We start from the raw sequence: 17,620 nt of genomic DNA on the forward strand, positions 1-17,620 counted from the left end.
TTAACACAAAGTTAAAATACCATTAATACTTCATTCCCTTACAACCCATGTTAGACCAACGAAACAAAAACAAAACACAACATATGCAAAATCAGGTGAACCTTCACAAACTCACATATTCCAAAATTTCTCAAACATTCAAGCGAGGATCAACCTCAATTCTAGCAACCCCTTCTTTTTCCTCAACAACCTTAGGTACCTCCACAACCCCAACAACCAAGCCCGCCACCTCACTCTTCTCACCCTTCAAAATCTTCTCCTCCTCTTCCTCGTCAACATAGTTTGGGTCCTTCTCATCTATCGCAGGAGGCACTTCTGACAACTCGCTCTCAGCTATATCATCGGGGCCTTCCCACGTGTACTTGCCGCCATGTCCAGACTTCGGTGGTGGCTTCCCAATTCCTATCCCATCAGCTGGGTGTCGATCCATGCGTAGCACACCCTTGTCCATCAGCTTCTTCTCTACGTACTTGAGAGTGTCTATTTTGTGAGTGTTCACTTCGGTTTTCTCTACTCTCTTTCTTCCTTCCTCGTCGCCGCTCACCGCTCGGATTGTCACTGCTTCCTCCTTCTTGTCGTCGACAATGGGCTTCGTCGTTTTCTTCATCTTTTGCTGTGATGTTTCTGGATTCTGAGATGAAATTTTGAAAGGTATTGTTGTGGGTGTTTGTGTTGCTTGAAGTTGATAGGGAGAGAGGTCGGCGTTGATGGTTTTATAAGGTGTAAAAAGCACTGGAACTTGATGCTAGAAGGTGCTGGAAAGATATGGGAGAGGCGGTGCTAGAAGGTTCTACCACGCTGTGGTATGTGCTACGTGTATTGTACTATTCGTTTGGGGAAATTCTTAGATGGTCCTGGACTACATGCCACGTCATTTCAACAAATCCACAAATTTTAACATCGTTAACCCGTCCTCTGTTCAAATTTCAAATTTTATTTGGGAATTGAATTGGCGGGTCGGCGAGAGCTTTCACAGGACAACACTTCAGCTTTGTTTCAATTTCATTTGTCCCTGCCCAGACGGCTATCTCACTGCTATTGTCATCATATGAATTTTGGTTTTTGACCTTGAATGTGAGCCACCCAGGTGATAAATCTTTTAATTATTTTACTTGATAAATTTTAAGTCTTTTATTTATTTATTTTTTTCTTCTTAGCTCAGTATTATCTGGGTCAAGTTCTTGTTGGGTTTCTTTTGTTTAATATTAAATGGGTCAAGCTTTAATCGTGTTCCTTTAGTGGCACTTTTTTGGAGTCTTAGGTTCTGTAAAACATGAAAATGGATTTCAGATTTGATTTATAATTTAACTTTATCGATTATTAAATATGAGGAATAGTTTTAGTTTTTGCTTCCTATATAAAAATAAATAAATAAAAAATAAAAAGTTTTAGTCTTTGTTGGATTTGATCCGATCAGAAATCTTTTGAAAGTGGTTGGAATCAAAAGTGCTAGATTTAGGCAAAGCATCAATCTTCCCCAATTTTTTTTTTTTTTTTTTAACAGAAGCGAGCCCCTTAGTCCAACAACTTCACTCAATAGATTGAGAGGGTATAGTGCAGTAGCTACAACCATGTTGAAGCCTCCAACATCAAGTCTGTCAAAATCACAAAACAAAGAGAAGTTGCACTTCACAAAGTTAAATAACTTGGGTGGTATTATGACATCAAATGGGTTTGCAAATTAATCCATTGTGTTCCTCATAGCATTAGAGAGTAAAAATTAGTTTCTAAGAAGACCTATAGAATAAAACGCAATCAAAACTAAAATGACAAATAAAAATGAAATATTGTAATTTTTTTTTCATGATATAGGACCAAAAAAAAAAAATTCATAAACTTAATTTAGTTTGAGAAATAAATTATTCAATACACCGGATTTCACAAATTAAAAAAAAAAAATGTTCCACATAAACATGGATACAAAGCCATAACAAGTTTAGACAAATCAAAACTCTATGAATCATTTTAACAAACACTTTCTATGCCACGAAAAAAAAAAAAAAAAAATTGGGGAAGATTGATGCTTTGCCTAAATCTAGCACTTTTGATTCCAACCACTTTCAAAAGATTTCTGATCGGATCAAATCCAACAAAGACTAAAACTTTTTATTTTTTATTTATTTATTTTTATATAGGAAGCAAAAACTAAAACTATTCCTCATATTTAATAATCGATAAAGTTAAATTATAAATCAAATCTGAAATCCATTTTCATGTTTTACAGAACCTAAGACTCCAAAAAAGTGCCACTAAAGGAACACGATTAAAGCTTGACCCATTTAATATTAAACAAAAGAAACCCAACAAGAACTTGACCCAGATAATACTGAGCTAAGAAGAAAAAAATAAATAAATAAAAGACTTAAAATTTATCAAGTAAAATAATTAAAAGATTTATCACCTGGGTGGCTCACATTCAAGGTCAAAAACCAAAATTCATATGATGACAATAGCAGTGAGATAGCCGTCTGGGCAGGGACAAATGAAATTGAAACAAAGCTGAAGTGTTGTCCTGTGAAAGCTCTCGCCGACCCGCCAATTCAATTCCCAAATAAAATTTGAAATTTGAACAGAGGACGGGTTAACGATGTTAAAATTTGTGGATTTGTTGAAATGACGTGGCATGTAGTCCAGGACCATCTAAGAATTTCCCCAAACGAATAGTACAATACACGTAGCACATACCACAGCGTGGTAGAACCTTCTAGAACCGCCTCTCCCATATCTTTCCAGCACCTTCTAGCATCAAGTTCCAGTGCTTTTTACACCTTATAAAACCATCAACGCCGACCTCTCTCCCTATCAACTTCAAGCAACACAAACACCCACAACAATACCTTTCAAAATTTCATCTCAGAATCCAGAAACATCACAGCAAAAGATGAAGAAAACGACGAAGCCCATTGTCGACGACAAGAAGGAGGAAGCAGTGACAATCCGAGCGGTGAGCGGCGACGAGGAAGGAAGAAAGAGAGTAGAGAAAACCGAAGTGAACACTCACAAAATAGACACTCTCAAGTACGTAGAGAAGAAGCTGATGGACAAGGGTGTGCTACGCATGGATCGACACCCAGCTGATGGGATAGGAATTGGGAAGCCACCACCGAAGTCTGGACATGGCGGCAAGTACACGTGGGAAGGCCCCGATGATATAGCTGAGAGCGAGTTGTCAGAAGTGCCTCCTGCGATAGATGAGAAGGACCCAAACTATGTTGACGAGGAAGAGGAGGAGAAGATTTTGAAGGGTGAGAAGAGTGAGGTGGCGGGCTTGGTTGTTGGGGTTGTGGAGGTACCTAAGGTTGTTGAGGAAAAAGAAGGGGTTGCTAGAATTGAGGTTGATCCTCGCTTGAATGTTTGAGAAATTTTGGAATATGTGAGTTTGTGAAGGTTCACCTGNGTGGCTTCCATCCAACTGAAATTGTATTGTAATGTCGTTTTAGAGCTCGGAGAGGGAGTGCAATGAAGAGCTCAAGGGATATGGATTGAATTTTCTTGAGAATGTCATCCAGTGAGAAATGTTTATTCTCCATAACCAACTTATTCCTAGCGGTCCAGATTGCCCAAATAGTAATAGGGAATAATGTTTGCCACGGTACGTCCGAGAAGAGGCTTGTGGGTATGCTTTTGGAAGACATAGTTTTGATCCATGCTGTCGTGGTGGTTGAAGAGTAGAAAAAGGGTGGAGGGTGAGGGATGATTTTGGGCCAAATGGGGGCAGTGGCAGTGTAGTCGCGGAATATGTGCAGAGGGGTTTCAGGGGAATTGTGGCATAGAGGGCATGAGGAATCCGTGATGATTTTCCGATAATGGAGCAAGGATTTAGTGGGAAGGCTATTGTGGCAGGAAAGCCATATGAAGGTACTGATTCTTGGGAGAGTAGGAAGTTTCCAAATCCATTTCCATTTGTTGTGCGGAGCTTCAGAAGTGAAACCACAAGCAAGGTGGTACGCAGATTTTGTGCTAAACTCACCATTCGGTGAGGGAGACCAGAAGGTGGAGTCATCATGTAAAGGAGTGTGGGGCTTGGGAGTGGCACGAATTAAGTCTTTGATGAGGGTGGGGAGATGAAAGGATAATTTGTCAAGACACCAGTTGCCCGAAGAGTCCCAAAGTTCACCCACTTTTAGAAGCTCTTCATTTCTGCTCAGAGGGCCATGGATCATGCTTCTCAAAGGGCCTCTACCCGACCAGTTATCAACCCATAAATTTGCCAAGGAGCCAGTGCCCAATCTCCAGCCCGTGCCAAGAGTACAAATATGATCAGCCTTGAGTAGACCAGTCTAAGTTGTAGATATTTTTTTTGAGGCCGAATGGTTGGGTGGGTATTTAAGTGACAAAGTTTTGGCCCAAATGTCCATTGAGTTATTTCGAAGAGCCCACACTCTTTTGGCTAGAAGGGCTAAATTTCTTGCATAGGCTTTTTTGATTCCCAGTCCACCAAGGAATTTTGGGCTTGTCACTGTGCTCCAATTTTTGAGGTGGATTTTTTTGGAAGCTTCAGTATCACCCCAAAGGAAGTTTCTATTGATTTTATCAATTTCCTTGTAGACTTGTTGGGGCAAAATGGTGCTTTGCATGGTGTAAGTGGGAATGGTGGAAGTGACGGAGTTGATAAGAGTAAGGAGACCCGCAAGGGAGAGAGTTTTGGCTTTCCAAGAAGTCATTTTGTTACGGATCTTGTCGATGATAAAATTAAAAGCTCTTTTATCTCTCTTGTTTGTGAGAATGGGTACTCCAAGGTATTTTCCAAAATTTCTAGAAGAGGAGATTCCTAGCTCAGTTTCCATGTTGGCCATATTGGAGGGAGAGGTGTGAGGAGAGAAGAAAATCTTTGACTTGGCAAGATTAATTTTTTGACCCGAAAGTTTGCAAAAAGTGTCAAGGGCTTTCTTGATGGAAAAGCAATTTTTCTTAGTGGCTTTGGCAAATAAAATGAGATCATCAGCAAAAAATAGGTGGGAGAAGGGAAGGCTATTTCTTGCTGTTTTGATGCCTTTCCAGTTACCCAATGAGACTTCCTTGAGAATGAGCCATGCAAGGTGCTCCATGGAAAGGATGAAGATGTAAGGGGAGAGAGGGTCGCCTTGACGGATGCCTCTAGTGGGAGTGAATTGGGTGAGGCGTTCCCCATTAAGAAGAACAGAGAGATTGGAAGAGGTGATGCAGGACATTATGAGATCAATCCAAGCAGGAGGAAAATTGAAGTGCTTAAGGGTATGCTTGATAAAACTCCATTCAAGCCTGTCAAAAGCTTTTTCAAGGTCAATCTTAATAGCCATGGAACCAACTTTACTTTTGGAAGTAGTCATCGAGTGAATGATCTCCTGGGCAATAATGATGTTGTCACTAGCCTTTCTACCCAGAATAAAGCTAGCTTGGAAGGGGTGGATAAGGTCACTAAGGTGAGGTTTGAGTCTGCTCACCAAAATTTTTGTAATGGTTTTGTACAGAGTGTTGCAGAGACCAATGGGGCGAAATTGGTGGACAATTTCAGGTTTGGGGGTTTTTGGAATAAGGCAAAGGAGGGTGGAGTTTAGCTATGAGGGGATATTTTTATTATTGAAGACATTTCTAATAAAGGAGCAGATGGAGCTGCCTAAGGTGTGCCAGAAACGTTGGAAGAAAATGGGATGGAAACCATCAGGACCCGGAGCCTTGTGAGGTTTGAAAGAGTTAATGGCAGCATGAATTTCTTTAGTGGTGATGTTTTGGAGAAGGGGGTCATCCACTTGGAGTAGAGGTGTATCAATATTTGGGAAGGGGATGGTAGAGATTGAGTAGGTGGATTCTGTAGTGTAAAGGGAGGTGAAGTGTGAGGTGATAAGATTTTCAATGACTTCAGGGGAGTAAGTCCAACTACCCGTGCTATCCATAAGGCACCAAATTTTGTTACGATGCCTTCTGTGAATGGTAGAGATATGGAAGAAATTAGTGTTCCGATCTCCCAACATGTTCCACTCTGTTCTGGATTTAAGAGCCCAAAAGTCTTCTTCAAGCTTTAGGATGTGATGGAATTCAGCAGTGAGCTCTTTTTCTAGCTTGAGGAGGAAGTGAGAGGGGTTAGAGCAAATGGCTATTTGCGTGCCCTTAAGTCGAGCGAGCACTCTGTTTTTTCTGTGAAAAATGTTTCCAAAACATTCTTTATTCCAAATCTTGACCCTGGTGGTGAAGTTGTTGAGAGTTCGCATGATATCATCGGGGTGGTCCTGAGAAACTTCTTGGACAATATCATTGAAGGAGGGGTCATTGAACCACATTGTCTCCAGTCTAAACGGTCGATTATTGGAGTTAAGAGGTGATCTGTCAGTGCTGACAAGTAGAGGGTGGTGATCAGAGGAAGTTTTTGGGAGATGCGTAACAGTGGTGTCTTCAAAGAGAAGTTGCCATGAGGGGGAGCAGAGAGCTCGATCAAGCCGTTTCATGACAAGGTTTGAGTCTTTTTTATTTGACCAAGTGAAACGAGGGCCGTTGTAGCCTAGATCAAGAAGGTTGCAATTATGAAGGAAGTCGTTAAAATGAGTTATTCGGCTACGGTTGGGAGGAGTGCAACTGAAACTTTCATTATTGCTAGCAATGTCGTTGAAATCTCCTGCAATGAGCCAAGGCAGAGAGAGGGAAGATGCAAAGGAAGAGAGGTTCTCCCAGAGATGTATTCTAGTGCTTAAATGGGGGTTAGCATAAATGGCAGTGAATATCCAATTAGAAGAAGGATTAGAGGGGCATACCTGAACGACAGCGTGAATTGCTTGGTCAGTAACAGATAAAATGTCAAGGTCGGTGTCCTGAGCATTCCAAAGAATCCATATGCCACCGCTGAAACTCGAGGCATCAGAGCGGCAAACATTGTTGAAGCTAAGAGAAGAGCTGACTTCCTCAGCTTTGGTGCCTGAAATGCGAGTTTCCATTATAATAGCAATTGCGGGTCTAAGACGCCTTGTCATATCAAGGAAGTTTCGATGGAAAGAAGTGCTTCCAGCACCCCTGCAGTTCCAGACCAGAATCTTCATTTCAGAAAAATTGGAGGGGATGGTTTGATGGATCGGGCCCAACCCAAGGTCACTCAGAGTTGGGGTTGTGCGTTCCTGTGCAAGTGGGTTCAACAAGAAGAGGAAGGTGCGGGGTGCTGGGCAACGAGCTGTCATTCTGAAGTAAGATACCTGTGGGAGGACTTGAATGAGGGAGGTGTTCTCCTCTGTTCCACGAAAGGGAAGGCTGATGAGGGAGTTCTCGAGGGAGAGAAGTGCTGTCAAACATTCTTGGGCTTCGGCAGCGCTCTGCACGGGCTCTGTCCTCAGGTGAGGGTGAGTGATCTCTGTCTGGATAGCGGGGAGGAGAATGGTGGTCGGGGAGACTATGGCGAGGTCTGGCGAGAGAGGAATGACGACACGGCCGAAGGGAGAGTTCAGAGGTGGTAGGGAAGATTGGCTTTGTAATGTCCTCAATACTTCCTTTTCGATGTGCTCCCAAAACCCGTTGGGGCAAGTTTGTATCCATCGGAGAAGGTTGGTTCGAATGGGTTGAAGGCGGTTTCGGCTGAGAAGTGCCCACTGGTTTCATGTCAGAGGGTCGAGAAGTTGGTGAGATTGGGAGTCTGAGACATTATTAGTGGAGTTTACTTGCAGGTCCGAGTTTGGAGATGTCGAGGTGAGGTTGTTATGGACGTCCATGGTGATGTCATTGTTTAAGGGGCAGTCAGGAGATGTTTCCAAGATTGTGATGGGCTGATCAGTGGGTTTTGGGGCTGGGCTAGCCATAGGAAGAGGCATATCGGCGTGGGAAGTGTCGGAACCCGAAGAGGTAAATGCAGAGCTCTCAGTATTGAGGGAGGTGGAGACATTAGCAAGGTTTGGGAAGGATTTTGAATTAAAGCTGGAATTCTCGGGCAGAAGGGGAGCAGGGACCAAGTTAACCGTTGTTTTGGTGGGTATCCAATGTGTAGCAGTGGCTTTGACAGATGCTTTTTCAGAAGTCTGACCCGATGTGACAGCGCGTGGGTGTGGTTCATTTGCATCACAGCTATTGGGGTTAGAGGTTGAAGCCTCGTTCAGATGCGTTAATGTAGTGTTAATGGGCTGGGTAATGGGGATTTTATGGGCCGAGGCTCTGGGCATGGAAGTGGGCTTGGATTTGGGCTCACGTGGATAAGAATTTTCGCCACGGTACTTGGCGTTTGACTGTCCGGAATTGTGAGCATGGTGTTGCAACGATGCTGTTGGCCTGATTTCGGCGTTGTGATTTTTTTGTTTAGGAGATTTTTTGCGTTGGACTAGCATCCATTCCCCGAATTCGTTGGTGGCGGAATCCGGCGAAGGTTGTGAAGGTGGTTCAATGAAGTTGGGCACGTTTTCAGGGCGAATGATAGATGAACACAGAGAAGCTCTATGACCAACCCGGCCACATTCGAAACATATGGCTGAGATGCCCTCATACTGGATGGGCTGAAGAAGAGAGCCAATCCTTACTTTGGAGGTGAGAGGTGAATCCAGGTCTATTTCAATGCAGAGGCGTGCATATCTTCCTCGAATGTTGTCCGTGGTACGCGAATCTATCTTCAACAGCATGCCAAGCTGGTTACCTATTCTACGAAGTATGGACTCATCATAAAGTTCGATGGGGAGCTCTAGGAAACGAGCCCAGACTGCCGTGGTGGTGAGCGTTGCTGCCGAAGGTCTGAAGCCCGGTGACCATCTTCGAATGGATAAGAATTGCTGTCCGATGAACCAGGGACCATCGCTAATAACTTTCCAATAATCTTCTTTAAGTTTAAAACGAATAAGAAAGTAATCTAGGCCTAGGTCGATGATATGAATATCTCCGACCAGTTTCCAGATGGTTCTAATTTTGAAGTCGAAGTATTTGAAACCAAGCGACTTACCAAAAGCTTTGACGATGAGCGTAGATCACCAGGGTGTTCTGGTTCGAATCTTTTCTTCTCGGGATAGAAGGATTGTTGGGTATGGGTCATCATTGTCAAGTTCGATGTCCGAGTGTGCGTCTTCATCGTCGAAGGGAAGGTTTTGGGCTTGGGGGTCTTCCCAGTCGAAGGATGGGCGCAAAACAGAGTCTTTGTAAGAAAGAATGGGTCTTTGTGGTGAGAAAGGCTTGGATGAAGCCTTCTGCTTCTTCGTACTACGGACAAGGTGATCAGCTTCTTCTGTGGAGAGAGCTGCTTCTTCGGCGGACATGGTTGGACAGTTACTTTGCCGTGTTTCTCTTTCACGGTTTTTTCTTGCTCTGTTCTTTGTAAGTTAGCTCTTTGGCTCTTTGCTAAAACTGCAGGTCAACTTAATTACCTGGTGGTCTAGCCCTTCTTTTCCTTTATTAATTCTCTTCATTCTTATCCTTTCTGTGACATTACCTCGTCTCCTTTTTTTTTTTTTTTTTTTTTAATCTTGTTTTCTCTCATAGTGCTTCTTTAACTCTCTCCTATGTTTTCAATTTTTCATTTTATTTATGTTTCTTTTCCCCCACAATAAGATCATCCACTGCTTTCATTCTCATCTTCTTCTTCCTCTTCTTCTGTCAAATGCTGTAAAAGTTGAAAAATGGGAAACTGTTGGGTTTGGTGGAGTTTGGACTTGTAAAGTTGAGAAGTAGAGAGACGCATCAGATCATGAAATTAAGATTTTATTATTTTGGCCTTTCTATTTTTTTTTTCCTCCTATGTTTTTTGTGTCTTTGTTTTACAATTGTATGGTACTTGTATCCAGTGAAACAAAATAGTTTTTTAAAGAGAAGTCAACTTCTGTTAGTGTTAGACAATTTTGAGGTTAATAAATATAAATAATGTGGTGTACCATCATCGCTACCGACGGTTATTGTTCCATTTTCTTCAACAATGATTCATGAGTACTCCTTGAAAAACAACATAATCAGTAGCCAAAATATAAAAGAAATAGTAGAAAAACAAAGGCAGATCAGAATGAAATGATAAATAAGGTCGAAAATAGCAGACCACGAAAATGCACCTCAAGTTTACTTAGTGGTAATTGATGAGTCCTTGGAAATCAGTGGGCTGAAAGGTTCTCAAGTGTTGATGATCTTGAAGGGTGAGTCCTGAAAAATCAAAGAAGATCAGAGAAGACCGGTGGTGGCCGGTCTTGAATCCTCCAATGGTAAAGTTAGTGGGTTGAAGTAGAAAAGAAAGCACTTCAAAGACTTCACCAATTTTTCTAAAGAATAAAATGTCTCCCCCTTACCTCTGCGTAGAAGGGTCTTTATATAGTGTTAGTCTGACAGTTATTTTTCTATCATCGTAGAGTTTGGAGAATTCAGAGGTAACTTCCATAACTGCCACAGAAGTTAACTCATCGAGACTTGTGTTCAACAGTTAACAGAAGGCTTGGTTTGCAACAACGTGACTCTTGACTTTTGGAAGAGTGCCATGACTCTTGGCTTTTGGAAGAGTGCCACTATCAGATAAACCTTGTCTGTCCATCACTAAAGACAAACGAGGTTCCCTGCTAGTACGTCCCCTAATGGACGAGTGAATGAAGGACGAGTGAAAAAGGACGGTAAGAGAGGGACGAGCGTAAGAGCCACTCATTCTCTACTTTGTACTTTGTCATGGACGGCCATATGGACGAGAAATCAGCTAAGCACATTTTCCTTGCACCATCAGTTGCCCCTCGTCCATAGGTCGTCCAAGAAAATATAGTAATTTAATTCTCTGGACGGACGAGCTTCTTTCAACAACCAAAGATGCCACGTGTTATAATCTAAATGGTGGTCCATTTCGTCGATTCATTTTTTTGAGACGAAGACCACGTGTCATCATTTGGTTGGTTGCGTCGTTTCATGTGCTTAGTTCAGCCATCTATAAATAGTGGAATGCCTTCACTGCCCTCTACACTTCTGAGATTTTCCTTCCTTGACATTCATCATCTAGAGCCTTGTCTAAGAGTTCCCTCGCATCCATAGTTTCAGTTCGTCCTAGAGCCAGGTATTCCCTCTCTTTTCGTCTTTTAGGTTTTCAAAATTTTATATTCTGAAAATGTCAGAAATAACTATCTCCTCGTCTAGCAATAGTACAGAGAAAGCTATAAACGAGTATTATGACGAGAGTAGTGATAACTCTAGTGATACCAGTAGTAGTAGTAGGGGAAACACCACTGACGAGGAATATGTCTCAGGGGTCCCTGAGTTTCCCTTAGAAGTAGTACAGAAACAACTTAGAAAAACTTTAGGGTCCTAGGTAGGTACCTCGTCTTCCATTCCTCCGTCTAGTCCTTTGGACGAGACGGAGATAACTGTATATAGTTGTGCTGTAGATATTCCTTCCAAGACGAACGAGGAAAGATTAAACAACCTTAGGAAATGGTACCAAATTCTAGACGAGTTTAATCCTAGATTGCCCGTCCGTGGAGAGTGGTGTTGTAATCCCCATTTTGGGATAGGTGTATATGAGGCCTACCTTCTAGGAGGTCTTAGGTTTCCTTTAAATGCTTTTACCAGAGAGTTGTTAGTTAGATTAGGTTTAGGAGTATGTCAATTCAACCCAAATGCATGGAGATTAATTATCTCTATGCAAATTTTGTGGAGGGAAGTGTTTGGAGGGGACCGTTCTATTACTGTGGACAAGTTCCTCTACTGCTACAAACCCTCAAAGATTCATCAATCCCCTGGCTTTTATCAATTCACGGCCAGAGGTAAAGATTGTATGTTGGTGAAATCCTTGGCCTCGTCTGACAGAAAATGGAAGACGGAGTTTTTCTTCGTCTCTGGATTTTAGGCTGAAAATCCTGTAGACGTTGGCCAGGATACTTTTGGTCATTTTACTGGGGACCTAGGGAACCTTCGTCCTGAGGGTAAGTCCCTTAGCTCTCCCCCTTTTCTCTCTCTTTTTATTTATTATTATTATCATTTAACTTCAATTTATTTCATTACAGCCGTTGGACGACCTGCCTTGAGCAAGCTGCACCGTGACCGCGTCCACAGGGCTCGTCTACACACAGACAGAGATTTTCATTCCTTAGTCAATCTTAGAAGACTAGCCAAGTGGGGGTTAGGCCCTAATCTATCTGACATAGCACTTGCACGCGAGATTACTGTAAGAAAAAGTAAGTTTCAAATTTCAACATTCCTCATATCTTTTATTTTCATTTTCCTTCATGTCAAAGTAAACTCTCTTCGTCTCTTTTCTCTTTATAGGAATGGCAACCATGAGAGGCAATAAGAGAAAAAAGATAAGTGCTGAGGGGACTCATCTTGAGCCTGATTGTCAAGCTTGTCCTTTAGCTGGAGATAAGAGGAAGACCATATCCAAAAACTTGGATTTGGAAAATCTCCCTAGCAGACGTGGCAAGAAGATCAAGCATGGCTCGTCCAAAGTAGTCAAGCCTACTCCGTCGTCCCACCAGCCAGCCAAAGTCTTTGATGTTGACTCATCTACTCCTGTTGAGTCCACCCCGTCCAAGACCCCACCGTCCAAAACTGTTTTAACCTCGTCTCAACCTTCCAAAAGGCCCCTTCAAATATTATTGAAACATTCTCACATCTCTAGCCTCCAATTCGCCTTTCACTTGGCCCACAATTAACCTTGAGTCCGAGAACATCTCTACTGTCTTTCCGCCAATTTCTAAACCATAGTCATTCCCTCCAATAGAGCCTCATACTCTGCTTCGTTATTTGTGGCCATGAATCCCAATCTTAATGATTTTTCATGGTAATTTTCTTAGGTGATACTATAACTAGCCCCACTCTAGATCCTTTTTGGTTGGCAGCACCATCTACATATACTTGCTAGTATAAAGTGTCTTGCCGGGAGACCAGGCCAACCGATTTTCCATCCATGTTTTGCTTTGCTGCTTCTACTTCTAATGTGGGTTTAGCGAACTCAGCTACCAGATCGGCAAGGACTTGGCCATTTACTGAAGTCTGAGGCATGTACTTGATGTCAAAAGCTCTTAGAACCGTGCCCCATTTAGCAATCCTCCCTGTATAATCAGCAGTTTGGAGTATAAACTTAAGTGGAAGTTGGGTTAGGACAACAACTGTGTGTGCTTGGAAGTAATGGGGAAGTTTTCGTGTAGCATATACCACCGCTAAAATGGCTTTCTCCAATGGCAAATAACGGACCTCGGCCTCGTGTAATGACTTGCTCACATAATAAACTGGCCGTTGTATGCTACTGTCAACTCGTATCTACACCAAGCTTACAGCATGGGGTTACAGCAATATAAGCGAATAAGACCTCATCCATCTCAGCAATATAAGCGAATGTGTAGACCTTTCTTGCTTTTAATGCACATTCCTCGGTCTGTTCAAATCCCTTCTATTTATTCATCAAAAGCAAGAAAGTTCTACACATTCCGAGGTGGCTACAGACTGTGAACAGCTTTGATCTGATCGGGGCTGACCTCAATTCCCCTGTATGTTACCATATAGCCCAAAAATTTGCCTGACCCTACACCAAACGAACATTTGGAAGCATTGAGGTGCAATTTATATTTCCTTAGAATTCCAAAAATGTTTCTGAGATCTCCTACATGCTCGGACACTACCTTACTCTTTACCACCATGTCGTCTATATAGACTTCAATATTCTGGCCCAACTGTGGTTCAAATATTCTAGTCATCATCCTTTGATAGGTAGATCTGGCGTTTTTCAAACTAAAGGTCATCACTTTATAATGGTAATTTCCAATGGGAGTGACAAAGGCTGTCTTTTCTTGATCATCCAGGGCTAGTGGTATTTGGTGATACCCCTGAAAGGCATCTAGGAAGCTCATCCGAGGATGGCCCACAGCTGGATGCACCAATTGGTCTATTCGAGGCATTGGGAAGGATCTTTTGGGCAAGCTTTATTCAAATCAGTAAAGTCCACACACACTCGCCACTTCCCATTCTTTTTCTTCACCACCACAGTGTTAGCCAACCATTTGGGGTAGAAAACCTCCTTGATAGTTCCTGCCTTCTTGAGCTTTATCACCTCATTTCTAATAGCATCAGCATATTCCTTGAAAAAAAAAAAAAAAAAAAAAAGGAGACGAGGTAATGTCACAGAAAGGATAAGAATGAAGAGAATTAATAAAGGAAAAGAAGGGCTAGACCACCAGGTAATTAAGTTGACCTGCAGTTTTAGCAAAGAGCCAAAGAGCTAACTTACAAAGAACAGAGCAAGAAAAAACCGTGAAAGAGAAACACGGCAAAGTAACTGTCCAACCATGTCCGCCGAAGAAGCAGCTCTCTCCACAGAAGAAGCTGATCACCTTGTCCGTAGTACGAAGAAGCAGAAGGCTTCATCCAAGCCTTTCTCACCACAAAGACCCATTCTTTCTTACAAAGACTCTGTTTTGCGCCCATCCTTCGACTGGGAAGACCCCCAAGCCCAAAACCTTCCCTTCGACGATGAAGACGCACACTCGGACATCGAACTTGACAATGATGACCCATACCCAACAATCCTTCTATCCCGAGAAGAAAAGATTCGAACCAGAACACCCTGGTGATCTACGCTCATCGTCAAAGCTTTTGGTAAGTCGCTTGGTTTCAAATACTTCGACTTCAAAATTAGAACCATCTGGAAACTGGTCGGAGATATTCATATCATCGACCTAGGCCTAGATTACTTTCTTATTCGTTTTAAACTTAAAGAAGATTATTGGAAAGTTATTAGCGATGGTCCCTGGTTCATCGGACAGCAATTCTTATCCATTCGAAGATGGTCACCGGGCTTCAGACCTTCGGCAGCAACGCTCACCACCACGGCAGTCTGGGCTCGTTTCCTAGAGCTCCCCATCGAACTTTATGATGAGTCCATACTTCGTAGAATAGGTAACCAGCTTGGCATGCTGTTGAAGATAGATTCGCGTACCACGGACAACATTCGAGGAAGATATGCACGCCTCTGCATTGAAATAGACCTGGATTCACCTCTCACCTCCAAAGTAAGGATTGGCTCTCTTCTTCAGCCCATCCAGTATGAGGGCATCTCAGCCATATGTTTCGAATGTGGCCGGGTTGGTCATAGAGCTTCTCTGTGTTCATCTATCATTCGCCCTGAAAACGTGCCCAACTTCATTGAACCACCTTCACAACCTTCGCCGGATTCCGCCACCAACGAATTCGGGGAATGGATGCTGGTCCAACGCAAAAAATCTCCTAAACAAAAAAATCACAACGCCGAAATCAGGCCAACAGCATCGTTGCAACACCATGCTCACAATTCCGGACAGTCAAACGCCAAGTACCGTGGCGAAAATTCTTATCCACGTGAGCCCAAATCCAAGCCCACTTCCATGCCCAGAGCCTCGGCCCATAAAATCCCCATTACCCAGCCCATTAACACTACATTAACGCATCTGAACGAGGCTTCAACCTCTAACCCCAATAGCTGTGATGCAAATGAACCACACCCACGCGCTGTCACATCGGGTCAGACTTCTGAAAAAGCATCTGTCAAAGCCACTGCTACACATTGGATACCCACCAAAACAACGGTTAACTTGGTCCCTGCTCCCCTTCTGCCCGAGAATTCCAGCTTTAATTCAAAATCCTTCCCAAACCTTGCTAATGTCTCCACCTCCCTCAATACTGAGAGCTCTGCATTTACCTCTTCGGGTTCCGACACTTCCCACGCCGATATGCCTCTTCCTATGGCTAGCCCAGCCCCAAAACCCACTGATCAGCCCATCACAATCTTGGAAACATCTCCTGACTGCCCCTTAAACAATGACATCACCATGGACGTCCATAACAACCTCACCTCGACATCTCCAAACTCGGACCTGCAAGTAAACTCCACTAATAATGTCTCAGACTCCCAATCTCACCAACTTCTCGACCCTCTGACATGAAACCAGTGGGCACTTCTCAGCCGAAACCGCCTTCAACCCATTCGAACCAACCTTCTCCGATGGATACAAACTTGCCCCAACGGGTTTTGGGAGCACATCGAAAAGGAAGTATTGAGGACATTACAAAGCCAATCTTCCCTACCACCTCTGAACTCTCCCTTCGGCCGTGTCGTCATTCCTCTCTCGCCAGACCTCGCCATAGTCTCCCCGACCACCATTCTCCTCCCCGCTATCCAGACAGAGATCACTCACCCTCACCTGAGGACAGAGCCCGTGCAGAGCGCTGCCGAAGCCCAAGAATGTTTGACAGCACTTCTCTCCCTCGAGAACTCCCTCATCAGCCTTCCCTTTCGTGGAACAGAGGAGAACACCTCCCTCATTCAAGTCCTCCCACAGGTATCTTACTTCAGAATGACAGCTCGTTGCCCAGCACCCCGCACCTTCCTCTTCTTGTTGAACCCACTTGCACAGGAACGCACAACCCCAACTCTGAGTGACCTTGGGTTGGGCCCGATCCATCAAACCATCCCCTCCAATTTTTCTGAAATGAAGATTCTGGTCTGGAACTGCAGGGGTGCTGGAAGCACTTCTTTCCATCGAAACTTCCTTGATATGACAAGGCGTCTTAGACCCGCAATTGCTATTATAATGGAAACTCGCATTTCAGGCACCAAAGCTGAGGAAGTCAGCTCTTCTCTTAGCTTCAACAATGTTTGCCGCTCTGATGCCTCGAGTTTCAGCGGTGGCATATGGATTCTTTGGAATGCTCAGGACACCGACCTTGACATTTTATCTGTTACTGACCAAGCAATTCACGCTGTCGTTCAGGTATGCCCCTCTAATCCTTCTTCTAATTGGATATTCACTGCCATTTATGCTAACCCCCATTTAAGCACTAGAATACATCTCTGGGAGAACCTCTCTTCCTTTGCATCTTCCCTCTCTCTGCCTTGGCTCATTGCAGGAGATTTCAACGACATTGCTAGCAATAATGAAAGTTTCAGTTGCACTCCTCCCAACCGTAGCCGAATAACTCATTTTAACGACTTCCTTCATAATTGCAACCTTCTTGATCTAGGCTACAACGGCCCTCGTTTCACTTGGTCAAATAAAAAAGACTCAAACCTTGTCATGAAACGGCTTGATCGAGCTCTCTGCTCCCCCTCATGGCAACTTCTCTTTGAAGACACCACTGTTACGCATCTCCCAAAAACTTCCTCTGATCACCACCCTCTACTTGTCAGCACTGACAGATCACCTCTTAACTCCAATAATCGACCGTTTAGACTGGAGACAATGTGGTTCAATGACCCCTCCTTCAATGATATTGTCCAAGAAGTTTCTCAGGACCACCCCGATGATATCATGCGAACTCTCAACAACTTCACCACCAGGGTCAAGATTTGGAATAAAGAATGTTTTGGAAACATTTTTCACAGAAAAAACAGAGTGCTCGCTCGACTTAAGGGCACGCAAATAGCCATTTGCTCTAACCCCTCTCACTTCCTCCTCAAGCTAGAAAAAGAGCTCACTGCTGAATTCCATCACATCCTAAAGCTTGAAGAAGACTTTTGGGCTCTTAAATCCAGAACAGAGTGGAACATGTTGGGAGATCGGAACACTAATTTCTTCCATATCTCTACCATTCACAGAAGGCATCGTAACAAAATTTGGTGCCTTATGGATAGCACGGGTAGTTGGACTTACTCCCCTGAAGTCATTGAAAATCTTATCACCTCACACTTCACCTCCCTTTACACTACAGAATCCACCTACTCAATCTCTACCATCCCCTTCCCAAATATTGATACACCTCTACTCCA

General features: G+C 43.3%; 2 protein-coding genes across 2 annotated transcripts; one reads left to right on the plus strand and one right to left on the minus strand.

The window, feature by feature from the left end:
- LOC112039679 (uncharacterized) lies at window positions 1-722 on the minus strand. Its single transcript, XM_024072569.2, has one exon. The coding sequence runs from the start codon at window positions 605-607 to the stop codon at window positions 131-133; it is 477 nt and encodes a 158-aa protein (XP_023928337.1). The 5' UTR covers window positions 608-722; the 3' UTR covers window positions 1-130.
- Window positions 723-2,770: 2,048 nt separating this feature from the next.
- On the plus strand, window positions 2,771-3,362 carry LOC136069412 (uncharacterized). The gene has a single exon (XM_065777917.1). It carries the CDS (start codon window positions 2,882-2,884, stop codon window positions 3,356-3,358), a length of 477 nt encoding a protein of 158 aa, XP_065633989.1. The 5' UTR covers window positions 2,771-2,881; the 3' UTR covers window positions 3,359-3,362.
- The last annotated feature ends 14,258 nt before the right edge of the window (window positions 3,363-17,620 follow it).

This window comes from Quercus suber, unplaced genomic scaffold (genome assembly GCF_002906115.3).
Source record: "Quercus suber isolate HL8 unplaced genomic scaffold, Cork oak 2.0 scaffold_10, whole genome shotgun sequence".
Lineage (NCBI taxonomy): Eukaryota > Viridiplantae > Streptophyta > Magnoliopsida > Fagales > Fagaceae > Quercus > Quercus suber.

Bases quoted from the DNA above. Each gene is read 5' to 3' on its own strand.
- LOC112039679 (XM_024072569.2), bottom strand. From the start codon at position 607: ATGAAGAAAACGACGAAGCCCATTGTCGACGACAAGAAGGAGGAAGCA.
- LOC136069412 (XM_065777917.1), top strand. From the start codon at position 2,882: ATGAAGAAAACGACGAAGCCCATTGTCGACGACAAGAAGGAGGAAGCA.